The sequence below is a fragment of the Panthera tigris genome, chromosome A2, assembly GCF_018350195.1.
Source record: "Panthera tigris isolate Pti1 chromosome A2, P.tigris_Pti1_mat1.1, whole genome shotgun sequence".
Lineage (NCBI taxonomy): Eukaryota > Metazoa > Chordata > Mammalia > Carnivora > Felidae > Panthera > Panthera tigris.
In genome coordinates, this window is record NC_056661.1 from 19,182,563 (window position 1) to 19,207,174 (window position 24,612).

The following is a 24,612-nucleotide window of genomic DNA, read 5'->3' on the forward strand; positions in this document are numbered from 1 at the left end:
CAGCTTGCCGTGGGTCTGGGTGGGGTCCTGGCAAGCAAAGGTTCCCTGGGTGCAGACAACTAGGCCCCCACCTGCCGCTGGCCTTCCTACCCCTGCTCTGATTTGGAGGGCATAAGGCTCCATTGTCCCAGCACTGGTGGGGGCGGCCTTTCAATTCCTCCTTGTCTTTGGCAGTTGGGAAATTCCCAGCCATGGGGGGCCGCTGGGGGAAGCCGGGGGGAGGGGGATGGCTCATCCCAGGTGTCTTGCATCCTAAGGGAGGGCCTCCCTGAGGTTGACTCCTGCGGATCCCCTACTGCCTGGAGGTTTCCAGGGCTGAACCTTAGCCTCCCTCATGCCTGGGACCAGCTGGGTCAGCATAGCCAGAGATTCAGTGCTCCCTGGCCCTGTATACCCACCCCAGAGCACCCCAGCTTAAGAAGGTGCATCTTTCTGGCTCCACTCGTGGGCAGCTGCAGCTAAGAGGCCTGGGACCCTTAGGCAGAGCTAGGGAAGGGCCCCAGGCTCCTGCTTCCAGACATGGGTCCCAGTATGAAGTAGGCTGTCTCCAGCCAGTGGAGACATCCATGAAGCTGATGCATCTCCCAGAGGGCCCACCCCACTCCAAATAGTTGCTCAGACTACTGATGTGTGGCAGCCTTGGTATTTTTAACCCATTTGCAGGGTGGGGAAACAGCTGGGGAAGAGAGAAAGAGACAAGCTCTGCGAGCCAGAAGACTTAGAAGGGAGGATTGAGGGAGACTCTGTGGAGAGGAGCCAGGCTGGAAGCCACTCCCCAGCTCAGGCCCAGGCCCCCCACAACAGGTGGGTGGAGGCCAAGATGCCAGGTGCAGAACGGGGAGGGGGCCCCGTTAGATCTGGGACCTCTGAGGCTGCAGGGCCTACCAAGGCCTGGAAGAACACTTCACCACGTTCCTGGGCAGCCCCATGGCTCCTGATGTCAGGAAAACTTCCTACTCCCTACCCACCCAGAATCCCTCAAATCATCCCTCCACAGCCCCCATCCCAGACCCAGAGGGCCAAGCCAGCCACCATGCTGGAGAACACAAGCCCTGACTCCATCCACCTGACCTGTGGCCTAGCCAGCCAGATCCTAGCTGCCCTGGGTGTCAGGGAGAGGGCAGGGACAGGACTGTAGGTTCTCTTGACTGAGTTCTGGGTTCAGGCTCACTCCCAAACAACTGAGCCCAATCTTTGTGTCTGTTGCCCTATAAGAGGTCCTGGAGGCCTGCATCTCTTCCATGGGGCTATGCATTCCCCTAACCTCTCCTGGACACCCAGAGGGAAAGCCAGCCCCCATCACACATCCAAGGAGGGCGTCAAGCCAGCTGTGTTATATGTGCAGCTATAGCTGTATGACAGTGAGTTTGTCCATACTCACCAGGCCACTCAGCTCCTTGGTTAATAACAGCGGTGGGCACCAGTGTCCAAGCGGGCAGGGCTCAACACCATGGATCCCTTTCTCCTTCTTGTCTTGGTTTTTCCCTTGCATGAGATAAGCCACACAGGTGATCTTATTTAGGAGAAAAATCAGTTTGATATCCCTTCTTATTGATTCTGCTTTCTGACTTCATTGTGGGTAGAGGGCATCAAGTCCTCTTGGTGGAGCTGGTGCAGGGTCAAGGAGGGACCCAAGGTGTCCCTTGTCCATCAGTCTCCCATCCCCTTCCTCCACAGGCTCAGCAGGCCCAGGAAGGTGGAAGGGCTTTCTGCAAACATTCTATCTCCTATCTCCCTGGGTCTGTCCTCTGCTGGGTCCTGGGGCCCCCACTGATGATAGCCCCTGGGGAACCCGGAGCCCCACAGAGAGGCTTGAACCTGGGTGTTACAGGCATCTGGGGCTTCACAAAGGAAATGACACCAGAGAGTTGGATACTGAGTGGTGAAGAAGAGTCCAGCAGGTGGCAAAGAGGATGGCCTAAAAGCCCGGAGGGCACCGGCCAAGCAGAGTCCTGGCAAAGAAAGTACTGCTGCCTCCCAGAAGTTGGGTGGCCAGAGCACTGGCAGGGTTGCCTAAGGCTAAGCCTAGGAGCCCCCAAGCTCCAGGGAGCTCTCTGAGGTGGGGGGCAGGGGACTGCAGAGGGGTGGAGGAGTGGCAGACCACAGGGGCACAGCCTGGGCGGTAGGCTGAAGGGGTCAGGCTGCATGCTGCTGGGGGAGGAGGCGGGACCTTCTCAGGTCAACCAGGCAGAAAGGTCTCCCTGAGACAGGGGCTCTAGGAGAAGGGATGTGGGCTTGGCCCTGCTAGGGCTGGGATGGAGACCTGGAGGAAGACTGAGGAGTCCTCAGGGGTTGGGGAGGGATGGAGGTTTAGGTGGAGGGTGGAGGCAGTCATTGGCTGTGGCCGGAGGGTTGGCGGGGGCTGGGGACAGGAGAGGAGCCAAGCCCGACAAGGGGCCCTAGTGAAGCAGGGCTGAAAGAGGCAGCAGTGAAGGGTCTGCTTCGAGGCTCTCAGGCCTGGATGCCCAGTGCTGAGGTGGCAGCAAGAGCGCACACCTGTGTTCTGCCACAGTGGCCAGACCTGCCTGGCCCGCCAGCTGCAACCGCAGGGCGAGTGAGGAGCGAGATCTGAGAGGTGCAGTCTCTCCCTAGGGACACACAGCTGGCGAGTGGCAGTCAGGATTCAACCACGCCCCTTCCAGCCTACTTAAGGGGGTTGATTCCTGAGGCAGGTTCACCCCCACCCCGGCATCCAGAGCCCCGCAGCCTGCACTACTGGGCAGCTATACCCAAACCGATTAAGGGAAGGTAGTATTTATGTTAATACATGTTAATAAGCATGGTGTGCCACCCTAGTCTACTTTGGCTGCATTCCCGGCACCCCATCCCACACTCCCGTAAACTATGGAGGAGGGGAGAAGGAGGCTCCACCCGCCCCTGCCTCGCCCCTCCCCCCTCCTGCTGGGCAATGTAGAAAACAGGAGGGAGAGGAGAGCTGTGATGTGGCTGGTGGGGGGGGCTACCCCATCCCTGAGGGGCTGACCTCAGCCCAGGAGGAATGTGCAGGAGGCGGAGGGCAGGGGCGGAGCGGGTGGGGGCAGGGCCACAACCAGAGGCCCAGGGTTCCTGGCAGCCCCTCCCTCGGCCCCTCCACCTCAGCACTGACATGGCCCTCAGAAGGGAAGGGGAACAGGCAAGGAGGGGAAGAGCTGATCTTTCCAAAAAGGTGGGCCAGGGTACCTGGGAGCATGGATACTAGGCTGGGGGCGGGTGGGGGAAGGGCCCCAACACCTTCTCCCAGGAAATCTCCTCCCGGGTGGGTAGTAGATTGTCAGGGAAGTCAGGCCTCTCAGTCAGGCTTCCCCGGGCCCATTCCTACCCCCTATCTCACCCCGACCCAATGCCTAAGTCCTCAGGGTAGCGTGTCCTAATACCCACGTGGCCAGAACTGGGGAAGGTTGTGACGCTGGAGCCACCAGCCTTAATGGCTAAAACAGGTGTGAGTGGGAAGCCAAGGCCTGACCCAGCCCAGGCTGGGCACTGGGAGCGTTGTCTCCAGCCTTCCTCAGATGAATATCCTACCCTAGCCGCACCACCCAGAGTCCAGGCAGGGCACAGTTTCCAGCTGGTGATGGGGGTGGGGGTGGGGTGAGGAGGCAGGTGGTAGGATTGGCAGGACCATCCAGTTATTTCCAGAAAGAAAAACCAAGGCCTTGGTGGGCTGTGCCACTAATAGGCAGCATCAGGGCAAGAATCCAGGCAGGCCTTTGCCCATGGGTACCCTGGCAAAGGGTAGAGGTCAGGAGGCTGAGGTGGCCCTTGGGCAGTGGTGCAGGTAGCCATACAGCTACCTTCCTAGTTTGTTCCATTCTGTCAAGACTTGGGCCCAGGCTGACTGATTCCAGAATCCTTAGAGACTCCCAGAGTCCAGAGTAGCTCACAGACAATGACCCTGCTCCGAGAGTGCTGCCTTCGCGAGGTGTCTGTCCAGGGTCTGGCATACATTTGGACCTGCGGCTGAGGAGCAGAAAGGAGACTTTGTGGGGACAGGGACAAGTTGAGCTCCCACCCCTGCAGATCTCCCTTCCTGCTCCAAGAAGCAAGGAAATCAATGCAGAGGGCTCAGGTGGGCGGGGACAGCCCCAAAATGTTGGAAAGATGGTGGGGGTCCTGGTTCTACTTTTCAGTATGGACACGGGGCTGGGAGGGAATGAAACTGAGACCATGACCCTGAGCCTGAAGAACTAAAAGCACTGGGGGCAGGTAGGGGGCACAGTAGGGGTGGGTGGGGACCTCAAAGGCACTTGCTGATCTTGGCTGGTAGGGTGGAAAATTGTAAACAGCCAAAGAATTTTGTTTGCTTGCATGGGGCCAGGGGAGGCTGCCCAGGTCCAAGGCAGAAGCAGGGAGGAGAAAGAGGCTGCTTCCCAGAAGCCCAAGAGCTCAAGCTGGGGTGCATCCTTCCACTCCCCTCCCGAAGGCCCCTGACCCGCACTCTTCCTCTGCCAGCCAGCCAGGCCAATTCAGGAAAACTAGGTCTCGAGGCTCAGGAAAGAAGGGCACGGCCCCACCCTGGCTGGGCACAGACACAGACACAGACACAGACACCGCTACTCCAGGGAAGCTGGCAGGGGACGGGCCACAGAACTTGAAGTTCACACAGCCTCCCTCACTGATCAACTGCAGAGCTGCTGAGCAGCCTTGGGGAGGTTGTGGGAAGATGCCTTTTATGGGGATTGAGGGGTGAAAGCCCATCCTCAAGCCCTGTCACGTTCACCCAGGTGGACCCAAGGGCCCCATTCAGCCATTGTCAACATTCAGCTCTTCCAAAGCAGACAGACCCCCGGCAGTACAAACAGGGTTGTCCACCAGGGTCAGTTTCAGGCTAAGATCCCAGACCCTTCCCAACTGAGCCACCGAGGTTTCAGAACCGTGTGTCCTGAATCACAGAGGTCACTCAGAATGCTCCTCACCCCCCTGCAGAGAGGCAGAACCACCCAATCAGGAGGGGTCTCTGGATGGGCCTACATCCCACAGTGCAGAAGTGAAACTTGAGGGCCTCTGCCACCTCTGACTGCCCTGCCTGGCCCTCTTGGGCCCCTCCTTTCCTGCCCCAACTGCTGTCCTCACAGCCTCTGCCAGCCAGGTGGCAGAAGCACTAAGTGGCTCTAGTGGTGAGGAGGGGCAAGGGCTGGGGCTGGGCTGGGGGCCCATCGGACCCCTAGTTGAGAACTCCATCCCCGGACCTGCGACCCTCCCATGCCAGCTGGCTCCTGGGAACTGAGCCCCTCATTACCCACCTCCACCTCCCCAGCTGTGTAGGGACAGGTGAGGAACTCTAGTCTCCTGGACCTGCTGTTCCCTCTGCCTGCTTCACAGAGCCTTCTGGGGCTGGGGAGGGGGCCCTATTGCTTCTTCCTCTTTTGCCTGGACTGGCTGCCCCACTTCCGGATGGCTCTTGGGTGCACCCTATTGCCCTGAGGCCCTACAGGGGAGGGGTCGCTCCTCCCCACTCCTCCCTTGTGCCCACTCCACTCTGGCCTGGCCACCAACTCTGGCTGGCCCGGCTGCCTGCCCGGTCACCCGATCCGCCCCATAAACTTGACGGCGCGTGTAGGGCGGCGGCTGGCTTGGTGGAGGCGGGGGTTGCTCCTTAAAGGAGCCGTCAGAGGGTGCCCTGCGGCCCCGTGGCTTCTTCCCTTCTCCAGGGAGGGCAGCCCGGTGTTCTGTGGCATCGCAGACCTCACGGGCTTGGGCTCGGAAGAGGCGATGGCAAGTGTCAGTGGAGGGAAGGCGGGAGGTGGGGGTCCTGGCACGGGAGGGGTTCGGGGGCTGCGGGACTGGGCAGGGGTTTGGGGGGAGCGATGTGGAATGCCCCTCGGCAGTTGTGCACCCCAGGACCCTGCCCCACACCAGGGCTCCTGCGCCCGGCACCTGCCGGGCCAGCTCTGGGGAGGATGATTGGGCATTGCGGCTAGAGGCTGGCCCCTTGTAAGGGGTCCAGGGAAGGGCTCTGGCTCAAAGGTGGAGGGGCTCAAAGACGGTGAAACCTGAGGGCGAAGGCGGGGGAGGGAGAGGTACAGAGGCAGCGGAAGCTCAGAGAGAGAAGGGCAGCTCACCCGAAGCAGGGGTGAGAGGCTGCCTGAGGACTTGATTCCTCTTGGGTCTGAAGTCTGAGCTCACAGAATTTCTGTGTAACCAGCTCCTTCCACCCTCGTGTGGGGAGAGAGAGGTCAAGCACGAAGCTGGGGCTGCAGCCATCTCCAAGTCAGCAGCCGAGGCTTCTGTCCAGCCCCAGCAGTGCAGGCGCTGGGGCTCCTGGGCAGCACTTCTTCCTCAGAGGAATGGGTTTCAGGCATGTTTCCGAGTTGAAGGCTGTGATTGTCTCTGCAGTTGTATTTGCTCACCTGCATGTCCAGAGAAACACACATACACTTGTCTGTGTGTCTGCACACACATTCGCACATGCACGCATCTGTGACACACATATACACGTGTCTAAAGTGCACACATGTGCCATATATCTACATGTATAATACAACTCTCATGCCACACACTGTCACAGACATGTACACATCTGCCTGCATACACATGACACGCGCGCGCGCGATACAGATAACACAAAGGGACCCTCAGAAACAGTCACACTCACAGGCGCCCACGCCATTGGCTCCAGCCCCAAGGGTGCCTCAGTTCCTCTGCAGGCCTGTGGGTGCACAGCCACCTCCAGAGGCCTCACCCCTCCTGTCGCTGCTCTCACTCCCATGACTGGTTTGTTTTGCTCATTACACTTGGCGCCCTCTGAAATGACTGCACTGATCTGAGTCCTTGTTGGCACTCTGCCCCCTCCTGCATGGGGACTTTGTCTGTGTCCCCCAATGTCCCAGGCTGGCATGAAGTAGGCACACAGAGTTTGTGAATTAATGCCTGTGTGTCTATGGGAGGGGGGTTACGAGGGAGGGTGACGTGGTGGGGCGGGCGCCTGCCCACGTGGGGGTGACCCCAAGGGTGTGCCCAGCGTGGGTGTGTCTGTGATTGTGGCCAGGCAGGGCACACTTGGAGGGAGGGGAGAGCTCGGAAGTGGAATGCGACCCCCCAGCCTCTTTTCCCTAGGGGCTGTAATCTGATCCCTGGGGACTCCCCCCTAGCCTCCAGCCCGCCCTCGTCCTTGCTGCAGCTCCTTCTCTTCCAGATCCTGGGGCAGAGTCCAGGGCGGCTCAAGGCTCCTCCACACACGCCTGCTGAACCCTGAGCACCCTGAGCTGCCCGGATGGGGCAGGCTGCGGCCGCCGCCATGATCCCAGGCCTGGCCCTGCTCTGGGCAGCAGTGCTGGGGGGTGCTGCCCCCAGCCCTCCCCGCCTTCGGCTCTCCTTCCAAGGTAGGTGCACCTGGCAGGCAAGAGGGCTTGGCTCAGGGTGGGCAGGAGAGAGACCCAGTGTGAGTAGGGGGCACTAAGTTTGCTGCTGCCCTGTGCCACTGGCCCAGGTTTGAGTGGGGGCACTTTCAGGCCATCTCCAGTTAACCCTGTCCTGGCCTCAGCCCCCAGCCTTTCTGCACACATTCTCCTCTGACTTTCCCAGGAAGACCCCTTCTGTTCCCGTGGCAACAGATCCTGCCTGTGTCCCATCCACCACCCCCACACCCCTGACACAGAAGGGTGGTCACCAGGCATCGCACTGAGCTTAGGCTAGTAGCAGGGTGGCAGAGAATCCTCAGCCTGACTTTGGGGTGGGGGTCCTGGCTTTCCCTACATACGCAGCCTCCCCCAACACCCGGCCTCCCAGTGCGCCCGCCTGCAGACACTGCTTGTCCAGGCACGCCTGAGGAGTTCAACCTGCTTTTCCTTTGGGTGGGGGGGGTGGGGGGGGGACGGTGCTGCATTGCCCACTCTGGAAGCTTTTCACATGGGTGGATCTGTCTTCGCGAATGTAAACTCACACATGGGTAAACTCACATGTGTGGGCCAGGTCACATATACAACCATCACCTGTGAGAGAGACGATAGGTAGGGTCTGGGGAAAGCTCCCAGCATGGCTGGCAAACACTACCCTGCAGAGCTCCAGGCCCAGCACGGTCTCCGGACCTTCAGGCTGGAGAGGACCTGCTGCTATGAAGCTCTGCTGGTGGACGAGGAGAGAGGACGTCTGTTTGTGGGTGCCGAGAACCGCGTGGCCTCCCTCAGCCTGGACGACATCAGCAAGCGGGCCAAGAAGGTGCCAGGGATCCCCAGCCTCTGTGCTGCCCAGGGGGGTGGGCCCCTGAGCAGACACCCTCTTCACAGAGACCAGGCAAAGGCCCTTGACCTGTGTCCCCCTTCCCTGGCCCCCTCGCAGCTGGCCTGGCCGGCCCCTGTGGAATGGCGAGAGGAGTGCAACTGGGCAGGGAAGGACATTGGTGTGAGTGCTGGCCGCCCGGGGCGGGAGCGGGGAGGCCCGGCCCCTTGCTCCGCAGACAGCAGAAGCCTGCCTCTTCTGTCTGGGATGGGGGCAGGGGGTCGAGGTGGCTGAAGTTTGGAGGTAGTGAGTCAGGGTGGAGGCTCATGTGATTCTTCTTGGGGGCCTCTGAGTCATAGGGGGCTGTACAGGCCTATGCTTCTCCATGCACCCCTTCTGTGAGAGGTGGGCTGAGCTGGTCACCGAGGGTGTCCGGGCCCCTGAAGCCCATGTTGCTACTTGCCTGGACTGATGCAGAAGAGAGGAAGGGGTGAGGTACCACTGGCGAGCTGGGACCCCTTAACGCTGCCTCCCTGGGGGAGGCCTCATCGTCCCTGCCCCTGCCCGCCCACTAGACTGAGTGCATGAACTTCGTGAAGCTGCTGCATGCCTACAACCGCACCCACTTGCTGGCCTGTGGCACAGGGGCCTTCCACCCAACCTGTGCATTTGTGGAGGTGGGCCACCGGCTGGAGGTAAGGCCAGATCTAGGCAGAGAGGGAGGTTGGGAGGTAAAGAAGGGCCTGGAAGTAACAACTGCCCCCTGCCTCCCAGGAGCCCACGCTCCGGCTAGACCTTCGAAGGCTGGAGGACGGCAAGGGCAAGAGTCCTTATGACCCCAGGCATCGGGCTGCCTCCGTGCTGGTGGGTGAGTCCAATGGCTAGGGCCCTGCAGAGACTCTAGACCCTCCTGAGAGCCCCTGAGAGCCCCCAGGGCATCACTGACTCCTTAAGAGCTCTTGGAGCTCTACAAGCACTCCCCACAGAGAGTCTTCAGATTGGCTAAGCAGCCCTTGCCCTATCTGCAGGGAAAGAACTGTACTCAGGGGTGGCCGCAGACCTCATGGGCCGGGACTTCACCATCTTCCGCAGCCTGGGCCAGCGTCCAAGTCTGCGAACAGAACCACACGATTCTCGCTGGCTCAACGGTGAAAGGCTGGTGGAGCTATTGGGAGGGGGCTCTCATCCCCAACAGGGTGGGTGCCTAGTAAGACCCATAAAGGAAGTGAGCAGTGGGTGCAGCCAGGTCTCGCCAAGTACCCACCATGCATCAAGCCCTGTGCTAGGGCCTGGGGCTGCAGGGCAGACAAGACCTGTGTGGCCCATGCCCTCGTTGAGGTCACAGACCTCAGAACAGGTACATAATAAGATGGTTCCAATGGAAATGAGACCAGTGAGTGAACAGACAGAAAGGGAAAAGGAGACCAGGTGGTAAGAGAACTGGAGACAGGAAGCTACTCTGCTGAGGACAGGGGAGAGCTAATTCCCAAAGCACAGCAGGATTGAGGGAAGAGCATTCCAGGTAAAGAGAACAGCTAGTGCAAAGGCTCCGGGGCAGGAACAAGCCAAGGAACAGACTCATGAAAAGAGAAAGGATAAGGGGTCTGTCCGCATTGTCAGAGGTCAGGGTCATTTGTTTTAAGAGTGAGGGGACCCAGCAGAGTATTCACAGCAGTAACAGGGGGAATCTGCTTCCTGCTCAAGAGGAAGATTCATGAGTGAAGGTAAAACCCCAATATCCCATCTCCCTCCTTTCTGGACCAAGGGCCTGGAGAACTGTCAAGGGCCGAGGGGAGAGGCCTGTGTGTCTAGGTAGTCTTGGTCTCTGCTGCCCTCTTGTGGTTACTTCTTGACTCACAGGCCCTGATCCTCTGGATGTTGTCCCCTTAGAGTGCCATCCTACCTGGAGACCGGGTGGTCAGATGCTGCCCCGTGGGCTTCTGGGGGCACCAGAGAAAGGAGAGGGAGCATGTGGGTCTCATGAGTGGCAGGGCCAAGACCTTTCTGACCCCATTCCTCCTGCTGCTAGAGCCCAAGTTCGTCAAGGTCTTTTGGATCCCAGAGAGCGAGAATCCTGATGATGACAAGATCTACTTCTTCTTCCGTGAGTCGGCAGTGGAGGCTTCGCCATCACTGGGACGCCAGACTGTGTCCCGGGTTGGCCAGATCTGTCGGGTGAGGAGTCCTTGGGCCACATCCGATGACTACATCCCTGCCCTTTTGCCTGTCTGGGCCTCCCCCTCATCCCTGCTGATTGACCCTGCAGAATGACGTGGGAGGCCAGCGAAGCCTTGTCAACAAGTGGACCACGTTCCTGAAGGCGCGTCTGGTGTGCTCAGTGCCAGGTGTCGAGGGTGACACGCACTTTGACCACCTCCGTGAGTGCCAGGAGCAGAGGATGGGGTTGGAGAGAGGGAGTGCAGGGGGCCAGACCCAGGAGCCGGGCTGCCCAGAGGGCTGTGTGCCCTCCCCCAACTAGGCTTCTTCCCCACAGAGGACATGTTCCTGCTGTCCTTGAGGGACCGCTGGAGCCCACTGCTCTACGCTGTCTTCTCCACATCGAGGTGAGGGGCAGGAGGTAGAGGGCAGGGCCCAACGGGCTCTGCTGGGCCCCTCAGTCTGCTCATGTCTTTGCCTGCAGCACCATCTTCCAGGGCTCTGCAGTGTGTGTGTACAGCATGAACGACGTGCGCCGGGCCTTCCTGGGGCCCTTTGCACACAAGGAAGGGCCCATGCACCAGTGGGTGTCCTACCAGGGCCGTGTCCCCTACCCTCGGCCTGGCATGGTGCGTAGCCCCAGGAGTCCCACCACAACCCACTTAAAGTCTCAGGGGTGGAAAACTTGGCCTGGGATCTTCTTGGTGAATGTGGTTTTTTCCTTCCGTTATGGGTGGGAAAACATCACCTTCGTCAGACAGGGCTCCTCAGAGGAAGGGCATATTTCCCCCTAAGACTCCCAAGGGCAAGGCTGGGTCTTCTCTCTTCAGATTCGCAGGGCAGACCTCTGTCCATTAGCACTCCCCTATACTCGGGTACCTGGAGGTCTCTTGTGGACTCACCAGGCCCTCGTACCCACATCCCTGTCGTGCCTCCTCCCCACCTGCCCAGTGTCCCAGCAAGACCTTTGGCACCTTCAGTTCTACCAAGGACTTTCCTGATGACGTCATTCAATTTGCCCGGAACCACCCCCTCATGTACAATTCAGTCCTGCCCATGGGTGGTCGCCCTCTCTTCATACAAGTGGATGCCGGGTACACCTTCACCCAGATCACTGCAGACCGTGTAGCAGCTGCTGACGGACACTACGACGTCCTCTTCATTGGCACAGGTCAGTGTCCTGCCGTGACTGCCCATAAAACTCTGTCCAGACTCTCTTCCACCTGTCAGCGGAAGCTGCCCCTGCCCAGTCCCATCTTCACATCTTTGCCTGGGTTGTGCTCTCATCTCCTTCTGGATGCTGGTCTGATTGTTCCAACCCACATTCTTCACCTATCCAACCATGCTAAGGGTAAAGGCCTCAGAAGTGAGGAGATCCCCAGCCCTAGCTGCCAGGAAACACAGGGAATCACTCATTCCTCATCCCTGCAGACGCTGGCACAGTGCTGAAGGTGATCTCTGTCCCCAAGGGCAGCCAGCCTAACGGGGAGGGGCTGCTCTTGGAGGAGCTGCACGTTTTTGAGGTGAGGCCTAGCCCCCTCCTCCTAGAGGAACCCTACCCCATTGATCTCTGATCCCAGCGCTCCTCCTCCTCTCAGGATTCATCTGCTATCACCAGCATGCAAATCTCTTCCAAGAGGGTAAGTGACCAAAAGGCTTGGGAGCAGAAGGGACCCAGTGTGTTCCCCGGGCACCCCTACCTCCACGCCTCCCTTGGTAGTTTGAAGCACTGGGTTTGAGTATAGGTTCTGCCTTTGCTAGACTGCGTGACCTGAGACCCTGATCAGTGTCAAGTGGGGTGAGGGATCCCTGACCAATGGGAGGCGGGCACAGGGCTGCCTTCGGTCAGCCCGGAGCCCCTCGTGCCCCCTAGCACCAGCTGTACATAGCTTCGCGGAGCGCGGTCGCCCAGATCCCGTTGCACCTCTGTGCTGCCCACGGCCGCGCCTGTGCGGAATGCTGCCTTGCGCGAGACCCTTACTGCGCCTGGGACGGGGCCGCGTGCACGCGCTTTCAGCCCAGCGCTAAAAGGTGGGCAGGGTTGGGGGCGGGCCACGTGGAATCATTTGCAGCACCTGGCTAAATGAAGAAGGACTCACGGAGGCTCTAATGTACCAATGCAACCCCCACCCTGCAGGCGGTTCCGGCGGCAAGACGTGAGGAATGGCGACCCCAGCACGCTGTGCTCCGGCGGTGAGTGCCCCAGCTGCCCCACTTCTGGGCCTTTGAAGACGCCCCACCCTGCCCTGCCTGAATCTGACATTCCTTTGCCCTCCCCAGACTCCTCTCATCCCGCACTGCTGGAGCGGAAGGTGTTCGGTGTGGAGGGCGGAAGCGCCTTCCTGGAGTGTGAGCCCCGCTCGCTGCAGGCGCGCGTGGAATGGACCTTCCAGCGCGCAGGGGAGGCGACCCACACCCAGGTGAGCCTCACGCCCTCCCTTCCCAAACAAGCCCTTGTCCCGCCCCCTACATCCAGGAGAGCCCCGCCCTAGCCAGTGTGGTTCCCACTTCTAGACTAGGTCCGACCCCAACCAGTGAGACTCCGTCCAGCTAGACCCCTTACGTCCAGTTTGGTCCCTTACCTGAACTCCACATTCTGGTGAGGCCCCATTCCATCTAACTAGACTCCTGACACCCCCCTCCCCAATCCGAGAGGAGCCCCGCCCTCGCCCCGCCCATTGAGGCCCCCGCCCCGCCCCCATGTTCAGGTAACGCCCCCCCCCCCCCCCTCCAGTCCAGTCCCGTCCGGTCTCGTCCGGTCCCGTAAGGGTTTCCGCTTTTAGACCACTGGTCCCAGTGCACTCAACCTTCAAAGGTACACCTGCGAGAGTCCCTTACCTGCTCATGCTTGGCCACCGTTGACCCTCTACCTCTCCTGGCCCGACCTGGGAGCCGGGTTTCCTTGTTCCTGACACCGATGCCTTTGCCTCCCACTGGCCCCGCCTGCAGGTAGCTATGGAGGAGCGCGCGGAGCGCCTTACGGGGGGACTGCTGCTGCGCGGACTGAGGCGCGGGGATTCTGGCGTGTACCTGTGCGCAGCTGTGGAGCAGGGCTTTTCGCAGTCGCTGCGTCGCCTGGTGCTACACGTGCTGAGTGCTGCGCAGGCCGAAAGGCTGGCCCGGACCGAGGAGGCTGTGCCCGTAGCCCCTCCAGGCCCCAGGCTCTGGTACCGGGACTTCCTGCAGCTGGTGGAGCCGGGCGGCGGTGGCGCGAGTTCCCTGCGAATGTGTCGTCTGCAGCCCGAGTCGCGCCCACCGCCTCCCGAGTCACGGAGGAAGGGCCGAAACCGGCGAAGGCACGCCCCAGAGCCGCGTGCTGAGCGGGGGCCGCGCAGCGCAGCGCACTGGTGATTCGGCAGTCCACGCCGGGTACAGGGAAGGAGGCTACAGGCAGGACAGGGGGAGGACAGACCGTGGAGGACGCACAGCTAGGGGGCCTGGCACATTGGTCCCTGGTTGATGGAGACACCGACCTACAGGCCCTGGCTGAGGGGCAGCCTCCCCGGCTTATTTATTAACAGAGGATAACCCTTGAATGTAGCCCTGGGAGGGACGGCCCAGGCGGGGCACAGGGGCCGGCTGGTCGGGAGGAGGGAGATAAGCAAGGCTCCAGAGCAACGACCTGGGCAGAGGAGGTGCCCGGAGTGCCCACCCCGGGATAAAGACCTCCTCCTTGGAGAATGAGCAGAAAGCTGTGAACAGGCTGAACTGGTGGGGCGGGAGTGGGACAGGCCGACTGTACTAATGCAATAAACACATTATGAGCCGAAGCTGGAATGCCCCCAGCTGACAACCGCTGGTACTAGGTCTTGCTGTGCGGCCTTGGGCAACTTCCTAGCAGTCTTAGGACCTCAGTTTCTGAAAAGGATGCTGTGATGAGGATTAAAGGCAGTTTCCATGTGACTGAGTAGATTCTGTGGGGCCTTTGGGGCCCTACTGACCTGCACAGTATGTTCTGAATATGATTTCTTGGATGAGTGCTATGAAGAAAATGAAATTTGGACATATGGAAAATAATGTGAGAAAGCATCACTGAGGGGGTGACATTTGAGCTAAACAACAGGGAGCCAGTCATGGGAGTATCTAAGGGGTGGAGTGTTCCAGGAGGCAACAGCTAGTGCAAAGGTCCTGAGGTGGAAACAAGGTTGCTGTGTGTGAGGAACATCAAGGAGGCCAGTGTGATACAGTGGAGTGATGGATTTGGGATGTTTTAGGGGGAGGATTCTTACTGTCTTACTTCCTCCCAGTTGGGGAGAAGGGCCACAGGGGTCCAACAGCAAAGGGTGGGCCCTCAGCCTGGCCACTTCCTCCCTTCAGGGGTGAGTGGTACCATGCCTCCTCACACAACATGGTGTGACTTGTATGGAGAGAGGAGGGAGGAGGTAAACTGCAGACATGCAGCTGCATTCCATTTTCACGTGTCCTGCACCAGGGAGGAACCATAATTGTCCTCTCTGTTTTACAAATGAGAAAATGGAGGTCAGAGAGCAGGCAATCCGTTAACCAAGGTTGTAGGCTTATTAACAGAAATACCAATCTTCAGCCTAAGTTTGGCCACTGACCAACGTGAGTGTTTACCTTTATAGGTGTGTCTCTGCCCTCTTTGGGGATTCTCAGAGCCCTCATTGCAATGCATCACCCCAATCCCTGGTGCCAGCAGGTCACACAGGGGTAGGTTCTTGTCCGTGTGCTGGGAGAAGAGATGACCCAACTTTGGGTCGGGGTCTTTGTGGATAGAGGCACAGGGCTCCCTTACATACCTTGGCTGCCATGTGGGGCATTGCTGGAGGTGAGCATGAGGCAGCTTGTCTGGATACAGACACCAAGGCCTGTGCATGTATGGGAGTGGTAGAGTTCCCCAGGGAAGACCCTGGGCACATGTATTAGTGGAGGTGTGCTCTTGTCTGGGCTCCATCACCAGCTAGCTGGCCCATGTGGGTCACTCCACAACTTCCCATGGCGGAGAGCTGCCCCCTCTAAATATAGCCCAGTGGGCTGAGCTCAGGCCTATTTTAGGCCCAGGCTGGGAGGTGGCCTGCCTTCCCCAGGCTCTGAGGAGCCGCTGCTGCTTCCATCCTGTCCTGATACTGAGTGCTATTATCAGCCCCCCAGCTGCCCACCGCCCACCATGCCTGAGGACACCCAAGAAGGTAGGAGATGACTGTGGGGGAGGGCAAGGCCCCAGTCCTGTGACCCTGTGAACCACAGAGCAAACCCACTCTGTCCCACTGACCTCACTTCCTTAACTAGTCATCAATCACCATGCCGTAGATTAAGGGAACCTGCCCCCTGTGCATGGAGAAAGGGCTGTGTCTGGAACCCCACCTCCCCTTAGGCCCTGCCTGTTTCCCCTGCTAGGGACAGCAGGGAGGGATTGGGGGGAGCTACTTGCTTGGGGGTAGTCAGCTATAGGCTGTGCCCAAGTGGGTATGGGCTGAGTAGGTGGCCCGCCAGGCCAGTTCGGCTCTTCATTCAGGGAGGAAGCTGGGATTGGGGGCGGGCAGTGGTTCCAGGAAGCATTTGGGCATGCAGCCCAGGGACTGGGAGTGGATAGATCTCTGGTCACCTCCAACTTGGGCCTAACTGGACCCAACTGTTAGCCAGTTGGGATCCTTTGGCCTGGCCAGACTGACAGCTAGTTAAGACTTTGGTGGCCAATCACCTAACTACCCCACTGTATGCAAGAAGTACAGAGGTTCACAGGGGCCACAGCAGGGATGACCAGCTGCTTCACTGCTCCAGCAGGTCTAGCTGGTCAACCCTCTTATCACATTTTCAACATTTCAACTGGATGGGAGGGCCCCAGCCCCCACTAGTGGTGGAGGATGTTTGCCTCCTTTTGAGGCCCTAACAATGATGTTTACCACGATATTCCTGGTGATGAACAGAATCTGAGTTCAATTTATAAAGTGTAGGGAGGGGCACCTGGGTGGTTCAGTCGATTAAGTGGCCAACTCTTGATTTTGGCTCAGGTCGTAATCTCACCATTTGTGAGTTCAAGCCCCACACTGGACTCTGCACTGACAGCACTAGTGGAGGCTGCTTGGGATTCTCTCTCTCTCTCTCTCTCTCTCTCTCTCTTTGCCCCTCCCCAACTCCCAAGCGGGCAAGCTTGCTCTCTCTCAAAATAAATAAACATTAAAAAAAAAAAAAAAGTGTTGGGAAAGCAGAGCCAAGTGCAGAGGAGTTTCACATGACCCCTGACCTATCACCCAAACATAATGACTGGCAGCATCTTGTTTCACTTTGGAGCATTTCAAGGGCCAGTTTCAAGCAAATCATGAAGGTGGAATTATTGTTGTGAAAGTGATAGTCCAATCACCTTTGCCCCTATCAATGCCCCATACTGTTACCTACCAGCCAGCTGGGTATATGGAGGTTTAAGGAGCCAAGATTAAAAAATAAATAAATAAAATAAAAAGTCAAAGAAGTAAAAAAAAAAAAGTACCTTTTCAGAAATCACAAAATAAATACTTTTGAGGAGTACAAAAATAGTAAGATCACAAGAAAAGTACAGAGGTCCCAGTGACTAAATGGGCAGAGGCTGTGAATGGATAACTAGGAAGCCACACACATTCATCAGGCCCTCCAGACAAAGAGACCCAAATAGGTCAAGAAAAGCCTTTCCTCATCTCCCAACTGGCAAACATGCGTACACGTGTGTATATAAATTTTTCATTGAAAATGCCTAATGGTGGCGATGTTGTACCCTTTTGGGGGTTGTGGATAGTCATTCTGGAGGACAGTTTAATAATGGCTTAAAGAAAAAGTCCCTGCTCTTTAAGCCAATGATTTTGCTTCTGGGAATCCGTCCTTATTAACAATTAGGAAATTGGGAAAAACCTTCATACTCAATGATGCATATCCTTCCTGGGAGTTACTCACTTCCAAAGGGAACTGGAAACAACCTAAATGCCCAGGCAGCCTCAAAGGGGACCTCAGAAGCATGTAGAACAGCTTCATAACAAAGGCATGTCACATGTTGAGTGAAAACAGGGTTCACAGAAGTACAGCAGGATCAGGCTGAATATGTTAAAGCAGAGCCAAGGCCACAAAGCACAAGCACCACCCAGCTAGGATGGAGATGTGGAGGTGCTAGGCACTGGGTCTGGCCTGATGGCCAACCCACAGGGTCTGCAGGGAAAACTGATAGCAGAAGAGGCAGGAATGAATTTCACGCACTGTGGGGTTAGTCCTTCAAAGCTGACAAACTCTTCTCTAGAAATGAACAGGCAGAGGAATGCCTGAAAGTCGTTGAGGTGCTTGTAAGGAAACAAAAGTGAGCAGGGCAAATGCACCTCCTGCTACTGTAGGTGTTAACAGGCCCACGGAGTTCTGGGGTCATCCTGGTTCCGAATCAAGTGTCGTTCCTGAGCTGGTTTTAGGGCACTAGGAGCCAATGTCCCTTTGTCCTGTCCCATCTTTTCTGAGCCGCGGCTGCCGCATGAGGCCACCTTAAAAGGGAGGCGTGACCTGCTGGCTGAACCAGCCCTGCACTGTCCCAGCAGACACCTTGGCACTAACACCGAGCACGAGGAGCAGGGCGCCACTGGCCCCCAACCACATACAGGAGGTGCACCTGCACCAGGTGGAGTCCATCAGCGACCTACACAGTGGAGGTGAGGGGCATAGGGCAGGGGACTGATATGCTGGGAGAGGGGAGGAGAGCAGGCACAACCCCTACCCTCCCGATGCCCCATTTGCCCTGCAGGTTCGCTGTGCCCCTACCTGACTGAGGAGGTGCAGCCATGGGACGAGCTGCTGGGCATCTTGCCACCGTCGCTGTGTGACCAGGCTGGCTGCAGCCCTGTGCACAGCAGGGGAGGCTTCCTGCTGCTCGCATTGCTGGTGTTCACCTGCCTGGCACTTGCCATCCTGGCTGTCTACCTGAGCGGTATGGTTGGACGGTGCGGAAAGCCAGTGGGAACTGAGAGCGAGTAACTGGGACTGCAAGGCTTTTCTGCGTGGCTGGAAACAGCTGCAGAGGCCGAGCCAGTGAGGTGGGGAGTTGTGGGGTGGCACGTGGTCTGATACCCCCCCATTCCCGCCTGCCCGTCCACAGTGCTGCAGAGTGAATCCCTCCGCATGCTGGCGCACACACTGCGCACACAGGAGGAGACGCTGCTCAGACTCCGGCTTGCCAGCCTCAGCCAGCTGCGGAGGCTCAACTCCAGTGAGGCCCAAGCACCCAGCTGAGATACCACTTGGACCTGGGGCTTGGGTGTGTGTGTGGGTGGGGAATAAAGTCGCCATTGGCAGGTTTCTCCTGACCCATTGTCCCACCCTACTTCCCCGGTGAGGTTTTTGTACAAGAGTCTAACCTGACCCCACAGCTACCTGCCTCTCCTGTCTTCAAGCCAGGCCTAGCCAAGTTTTCTGGTGCCAAGGTCCTGCTTTGGGTGGCCCAAGGTCAGAGGAAGGGATACCAGCCTCCTGGCTCCTTCTGTGGCCTGTCAGCAGCCTCTGGCTTCCAGATAGGTTCAGAGTCTAGAAATAGCTGCCCCCCACCCCCAGCTGCCCAAACCTTGCCAGGCCTCCCAGCGGGGGTCCAGCCTCAGTGCTCAAGCAGGCAGAGCTGAGTATGGGGAGGAGGGCCACCTGAGGAGCTGGTCTTGGAGGTCAAAGGTGAGATGGAGATGGGGGAGACCCAGTGTGGTGGTGAATGGCAGGGCAGGCAGAAACACCCAGGAGCTAAGGGCCACAGATGGCTGAGCATTCAGTTTAATTACCTCTAATAATCTTTAAAAATCAGCATATAGATCCATTCCAGGTAGCCTGGCCTCCCCATCGGTTTTGGTGGCATTTGTCCAGATGCCATTCCCCTCAAGGAAGTAGGTCATCCCAGGGGAGCAGGGCCCAAGAAAGGAGAGAAAGGCACATCCCTCCTCCTGCCTGCCCCACAGCCCTGGGACAAGCACACATCTGGCCTGGCCTGAGACAGGGCAGAGAGAAGCACAGGGCTGTGATGAGGCAAGGGGCCAGGATACCAAGTGCCCTGGCCTCCAGCCACCACCCCTGTCTGTTTTTGGTTTTGTCATTAAAAAAATAAAGCCACAATTCCTGGCAGGAACAACCAGTTGTTGCAGTGTCTTCTGTTAAAAACACAGGCACGAGTGTGGACAGTCTCCTCTTCAGCTGGCTCCACCTCACAGGATGTCTGCCCGCTTGTCTCGCACACGGCTGCGTGCCTTGGTCCGGGCTTTGAAGGCAGCAGCGTTGTATAGGTGCTGGAGTGGGGGCAGAGAGTGATGATATGGTGAGCTAGGGAAGGGGAGGCCCAGGGCTTTTCCTCTAGCCCCTGCAGAGCTCCAGGCCTCCAGGCCGTGCGAATGGAGGGAAGATAAACGTGCCCAAGGGTGCAAACCTTCTCAAAACGTGAAATCTTGCAGGCCTTCAGGGCAGTGGCATCCAGCACCAGGACAGGACCCAGGCCAAAGATATCACGGAGTAGCTCGTTGTTCTGGGGGCAAAGAGAGCAGTGAGTTCAAGCTGGTCCAAAACAGCCAAGCTGGGTGTCCCCTCCCTGTCTACTTCCCCACCTGGAGATGGTGGTGCATGCCTGATCCCAGCACGTCCTTGAAGGCAGCATAGATGCGGCGCCGAGCCCAGCTGTCCACATAGAGCACCTCAAGCCCGAAGCGGACCGACTCTTCCTCACACTCACCGCCCTGCAGAGTAGAGGGACCCGCAGAACAGGGCTTGGTGGCTGTGCCTGGGGATGCACTCTCACTAGGACACACGTTCTCACACGCACCTCAACAAAGTGCAGCACAGCGCGGAAAGTAGAGCGCTGACGCCGGCGGTCAGCCTTGGCACGGTACTTGTTGCTGTCGGTGGCCAGGGTTCGCAGGGCATTGCAGAGGGCCTCCATGTCCTCGTAGATAAAATCCTCCTGCGGTGGGAGCAATAGAGGGCGTGTGAGCAGAAGCCCGCGCTCTGCTGGCTCTCAACTTGGGGTTGCGCAAACCCTTCCTATCTCGGAAGAAGTGGTTTTCTTCTCTGCCTCTCCCCTTTGAATTCCCTCCTGGTCCCTGCCTGGGCCAGACACCCCTGCCACCACCATGGCACTCAGCATCTCAGTCTGTGTTAGGGCTACCTCCCCTCCATAAGGACCTAAGGCTGTCCTGCTTTTTCTGTGGTGTCCCCTGCATTCAGCCGAGGATGGGCAGGTGGAGTCAGCAGGCCCCCTCCCTTCCCCTCACCCCTCTCTCACACCTCAAGGTCCCGGGCCAGCTCAAAGAGCAGTGCGATGGTCTCGCCGGCAGCGATTCGCAGGTTCACACTTTCGCTGGACAAGAGCTGGGGCAGCCGGGGCAGCTGCCTGAGGAAGGGGCAGGCTGAGCTACGTGTGGGTTGGGGGGGGCCTCACCTTTCCCCTTCCACTCACAGAAGGCAGTTGCTCTTACCTGTCCAGGATGTGGCTGATATGGGTGCTAGGGCAGACGGTGAGTAGCAATGCCCAGGCCTGCAGGGCAGCACAGAGCACGCCATGCAGGCTGGCAGGGACCACAGGGGCTGTGGAGCCACCCATTCCATAGGACCGGCTGAAAACACCTTCCAAGCAGTTGAGGCAAGAGACCAGGTCCTAGGGACACAGGGAGGCAGTGGGAGTGGCTCAGGGGCAGAGCCAGGGCCTAGGTACTCTATTAGCCATGCCCAAAGGTCACTTACCTGGACATCGGCAGCAGCCACATAGCACCCCAAGCCAAGAGCAGAAGCACACTGTTGGAAGGAGGGCAAAGCCACGCTGTGGTTAGAGAGTGAGCCTGGGTTCCCAGCCACAGGGCTCACCCTCAGAGTAAAGGAGCCTGAAAGCAGGTGGAACCTACCTCTCCCCTTAGGGATTAGGGGAGGGAAGGGTGTCACAGAGCAGAGAACACTCACGTGAAGCCGAGCAGCAGGACAAGCTGTGCCATCACTGAGCACAGAGACCAGGAGGGGCTGTAGGCTGTGAAATAGCTCCTCGCCCTTGGGTCCAGGGCCCAGCTGCACACAGAGCAGGCCTAGCACGGCAGCGGCCAGGGCCTGTTCCTCCCCCTTCCCTGTAGGAAGGCTTTCCAGTCAGCCCATGCAGCAAGGGTCAGTACCCAGCCAATTCAGGTCTCCCGTGAGCCCCCGGGGCCCAACCTTTCTTGAGGCACTTTTCCAAGGCATCAGCCAGTGTGAGGCGGCGCTCCAGCAAGAAGTCAGGGAGTAAGCGGGATGCCAGGGCCAGGCGAAGGCTCTCGAGAGCACCCTGCCGGGTCTTGGCACTGAGGAATGAAGAAAGGGGACCTTGTGCACCAGCCCTACTGGGTCATACTTGGCATGGGCTGAGCAGGGACAGGGGTATAGGGGTTGGCTGGCAGTCAGGGGTACCTCTTGTCTGTGAGGCAGTCCACATACTCCTTCAGCTTCTCCTCAAGGTCTTCCTGCTGGCCCTGCTCATCCACGGCATCCCCCCCTGCAAGGCCAGCTGGTCAGCCCTGCGTCTTGCTTTACCCCAGGGAATCCCCAGAGTCCCTGCCAAACTCCCATCCACTCTCACCAAGGCTGTCTTCTGCTGCAGTGCTAAGAAGGCTGGGGCATTCACTGGTGGTGCTGCGGGCCTCACTGACTGCCTCATCCTCACTGGAACCTGAGTCAGCTTGGGTTCTGCTCTGGGCACCTGGGGAGGGTGGAACATAGCACTTGGCCTGCCCTTACTGATGTCTGATGGCCGGGGGTACCTCACCCGGCCTCATGACCCCCCAAGAATAGAGTCCTGCCCCCTCTCAGAGATGAGAAAATGGGAGGCTGAAGTGGTACACACACGGACTGATGCAGGGGACGCTGAGCCAGGAAAGAGGAGAAAGGGAGTGAGGTCTATCAACTGGAGAACATTCCCAGGCCCAGCCTAGGAAAACCCGGCAGGCTTCGTGAGTACAGCCTCCCTGAGACTAGAGCCTGCTTTAAGAAGGAGACTGAGGTCCTGGTAGAGGCAGAAGGGGCTGCACAGGCCCCACCTGGAGTGGGGACATATCTAGGCAAATCCTGGGGGAGCTCAGCCACCAGCCCAGATTATGCCTAAAAATGGCCAGGGCAAAAGTCATGGGCTTCGATTATTGAATCTGTATATACAGAACATATACAGACAGACACAGGGTTCAAATTCCAGCTCCATATCGTGAAAAGAGTGTAACCAGGTCAAGTGCCTAGACTTCAACGCCTTAATTTTTTTTTTTTTTTCAATGTTTACTTATTGTTGAGAGAGAGAGAGAGAGAGAGAGAGAGAGAGAGAGAGAGAGCGAGCGAGCGTGCAGGGTAGGGGCAGAGAGAGAGAGGGAAGCACAGAATCTGAAGCAGGGTCCAGGCTCCAAGCTGTCACCACAGAGCCTGAGGTGGGGCTTGAACTCCTGAACCATGAGATCATGACCCAAGCAAAAAGTCAGAGGCTTAACCCTAAATGGGTGAGCCACCCGGGCACCCCCAATGCCTTAATTTTTTCATCTGCAAAACAGACATGCTAAAACACCTCATTTAGTACAGCAAATGAAGACAATGACTGAACAAACAACTAGTTAAGGCTCTTCTTTGGGCCCACAACCACCCATCTGCCTTGGGGCAGAAGCCCAGCTGCTAGTGGATATGGCTGGGTGCCCCAGGCTTCAAGCATACTGTCTTCTGAGCTCCCCCTGGACTATCCCAGGCCTTCAGCCCTCGGTGGATGGACACACAGGCTCCTCCTGACCTCGGGAAATGCAGAGAGTGGAGTGACCCCTGACCACACGAGTCCCTAAAAATAGGTAAACACAGGAGAATGGCAGGGTCAGCAGAGCTGGAATGCTCCTGTGTGTGGTTTCTGCCCAGGGCCAGGGGCTGACTTTGGCAAGGGCAGCTCCTGCAGCAGAGTCCCAGATGGGTTCTGGTCACCAGACTGGTCCTACTTCTCAGAACGACATACGCCATGTACCTGCTGGACAAAGTGCAGCACGCATGCAGTCCTCTGCTCACCACCTCTCTTACTACCCTAACCAGCCAAAGCAGCCTAGCCTCCCTCATTTGTTCCCTCTCTAGATGCCAGGCCTTTGCACAAATTATTTCCTCTGCACAGTGCTCTCTTCTTCACCTCCTCAGGATTCACCCAGAAGCCCCTCAAGGATTCCTTGGTTCTTAAGTCTGGGGCTGACACCATTTAAATGAACTTGTCCCCCAACACCAGTCCTTCTGTAATGTTGCTACCCTCTTAGATGTCCCCACACCCAAGTCCCATTAGGGTGGTGGCCAGGTCTAAGCTGTGCCTAGCAGGCACCCCATTCCTGCAGAGTAAACATATGTGTTTACTGAAGCAAGACACACTCATGTTCAAAGCTGATAAGTCTCAGGACTGCCGCAGGCTCAAGGGCACTCCCTAACCCTCTGGGGCCAGGTCCACCAAGGCCAGAATCCTGAAACGTCCCCACCGCCCCCCACCCCTCCGCCAGTCCGCCCCCTACCTCAGTACTCTCCGTCAGAGTAGCCCTCCCACCAACTTCCTAGTCCAGTCCAGTAAAAGAGCAGGGATTAGCGAGGCGGCAGGCTTCCTGCTGTCTGGAGAGCTTGTCTATCATAGCAGGTAACTGGGCTGGATCCGCAATGGAGAAACCGAGGCCGAGAGGCACCGACCAGTTTAGGCCCGGTAGCGTGGGTTCCTGAGCAGCAAGCAGCGTCCAAATTGAGTTGGGCGCACACGTGGCCGCTGCCTCCTGGGGCACGTGCTGGCCGCGGGAGAGTTGCGGGAGGCAGCGCCAGGTTGGTCGACGCAGGAGTCTCCGTTCGGGAGCCATCGGGAACACCGACGGGCAAGCCACGCAGGACCCCCGCTCGCCGTTCATCAGTAGCTCCCCACTTACCGGCTCCGCGGCGCTGGCCACTCTTGCGGGGTGCGCTGCCCTTACGGGCGCGGGGCATGCCGGGAATCAGGAGCGCGGGCGCGCAGAAGGCTCAGGGTCAGGGGCCCGGCGGGCGGGGGCTCCAGACCGGCGAGACACCGGCCGGTGGGCTAAGCTGAGAATTGGGCAGACGACGGGAGCCACACGCCGCACGCGACACCATCTTCGCGAGGCGCCCCGCCCTGCCAAACGAGTCGCTGCGCCCCGCCCTGCTAAACGGGTGGCCGGGAAGGCGAGTTCTTGGCCATTGGGTTCCGGGACCACATGCGCGCGGCCGAAACTACTAGTCCCAGGGGACTGCGCGCCCAGATGACCGCCAGCAGGCTAGGCGCAGAGCACCTCGGGAATTGTAGTCTATTCCTGAGACCCGTAAACCCACGACGCGCTAGCTGAACTATGCACCCACAATGCC

At 58.4% G+C, this 24,612-nt stretch overlaps 3 protein-coding genes across 10 annotated transcripts; 2 read left to right on the forward strand and 1 right to left on the reverse strand.

Annotated features, from left to right (window-relative positions):
* The first annotated feature begins 2,960 nt into the window (after positions 1-2,960).
* Positions 2,961-14,104, forward strand: SEMA3B (semaphorin 3B). Of its 7 annotated transcripts, none has more exons than XM_042979004.1 (18): positions 2,961-3,166; positions 7,133-7,319; positions 7,997-8,154; positions 8,275-8,337; positions 8,730-8,849; positions 8,929-9,022; positions 9,183-9,302; positions 10,184-10,329; positions 10,421-10,532; positions 10,649-10,718; positions 10,796-10,940; positions 11,263-11,482; positions 11,743-11,834; positions 11,910-11,951; positions 12,185-12,342; positions 12,449-12,504; positions 12,592-12,731; positions 13,552-14,104. In XM_042979004.1, the coding sequence occupies exons 2-18, from the start codon at positions 7,211-7,213 to the stop codon at positions 13,660-13,662; spliced, it is 1,956 nt and encodes a 651-aa protein (XP_042834938.1). In that variant the 5' UTR covers positions 2,961-3,166; positions 7,133-7,210; the 3' UTR covers positions 13,663-14,104. The 7 variants fall into 7 exon arrangements, with proteins under 7 accessions (XP_042834938.1, XP_042834937.1, XP_015395868.2 ...); XM_015540382.2 differs by having other exon boundaries at positions 2,963-3,166; positions 7,118-7,319; positions 13,261-14,104; XM_007088560.3 differs by having other exon boundaries at positions 2,963-3,166; positions 13,261-14,104.
* Positions 14,105-14,995: 891 nt separating this feature from the next.
* Positions 14,996-19,050, forward strand: LSMEM2 (leucine rich single-pass membrane protein 2). Its single transcript, XM_007088559.3, has 4 exons — positions 14,996-15,461; positions 17,820-17,930; positions 18,023-18,205; positions 18,374-19,050. The coding sequence occupies exons 1-4, from the start codon at positions 15,440-15,442 to the stop codon at positions 18,505-18,507; spliced, it is 450 nt and encodes a 149-aa protein (XP_007088621.1). The 5' UTR covers positions 14,996-15,439; the 3' UTR covers positions 18,508-19,050.
* Positions 19,009-24,546, reverse strand: IFRD2 (interferon related developmental regulator 2). 2 transcript variants are annotated; one of them, XM_042979007.1, is made up of 12 exons: positions 24,162-24,541; positions 21,839-21,958; positions 21,670-21,754; positions 21,439-21,563; positions 21,196-21,353; positions 20,983-21,033; positions 20,718-20,896; positions 20,527-20,632; positions 20,066-20,203; positions 19,851-19,979; positions 19,676-19,771; positions 19,009-19,538 (listed from the first exon to the last, which is right to left on the reverse strand). In XM_042979007.1, the coding sequence occupies exons 1-12, from the start codon at positions 24,217-24,219 to the stop codon at positions 19,458-19,460; spliced, it is 1,326 nt and encodes a 441-aa protein (XP_042834941.1). In that variant the 5' UTR covers positions 24,220-24,541; the 3' UTR covers positions 19,009-19,457. The 2 variants fall into 2 exon arrangements, with proteins under 2 accessions (XP_042834941.1, XP_042834942.1); XM_042979008.1 differs by lacking the exon at positions 20,527-20,632 and having other exon boundaries at positions 19,447-19,538; positions 24,162-24,546.
* Between the last annotated feature and the right edge of the window lie 66 nt (positions 24,547-24,612).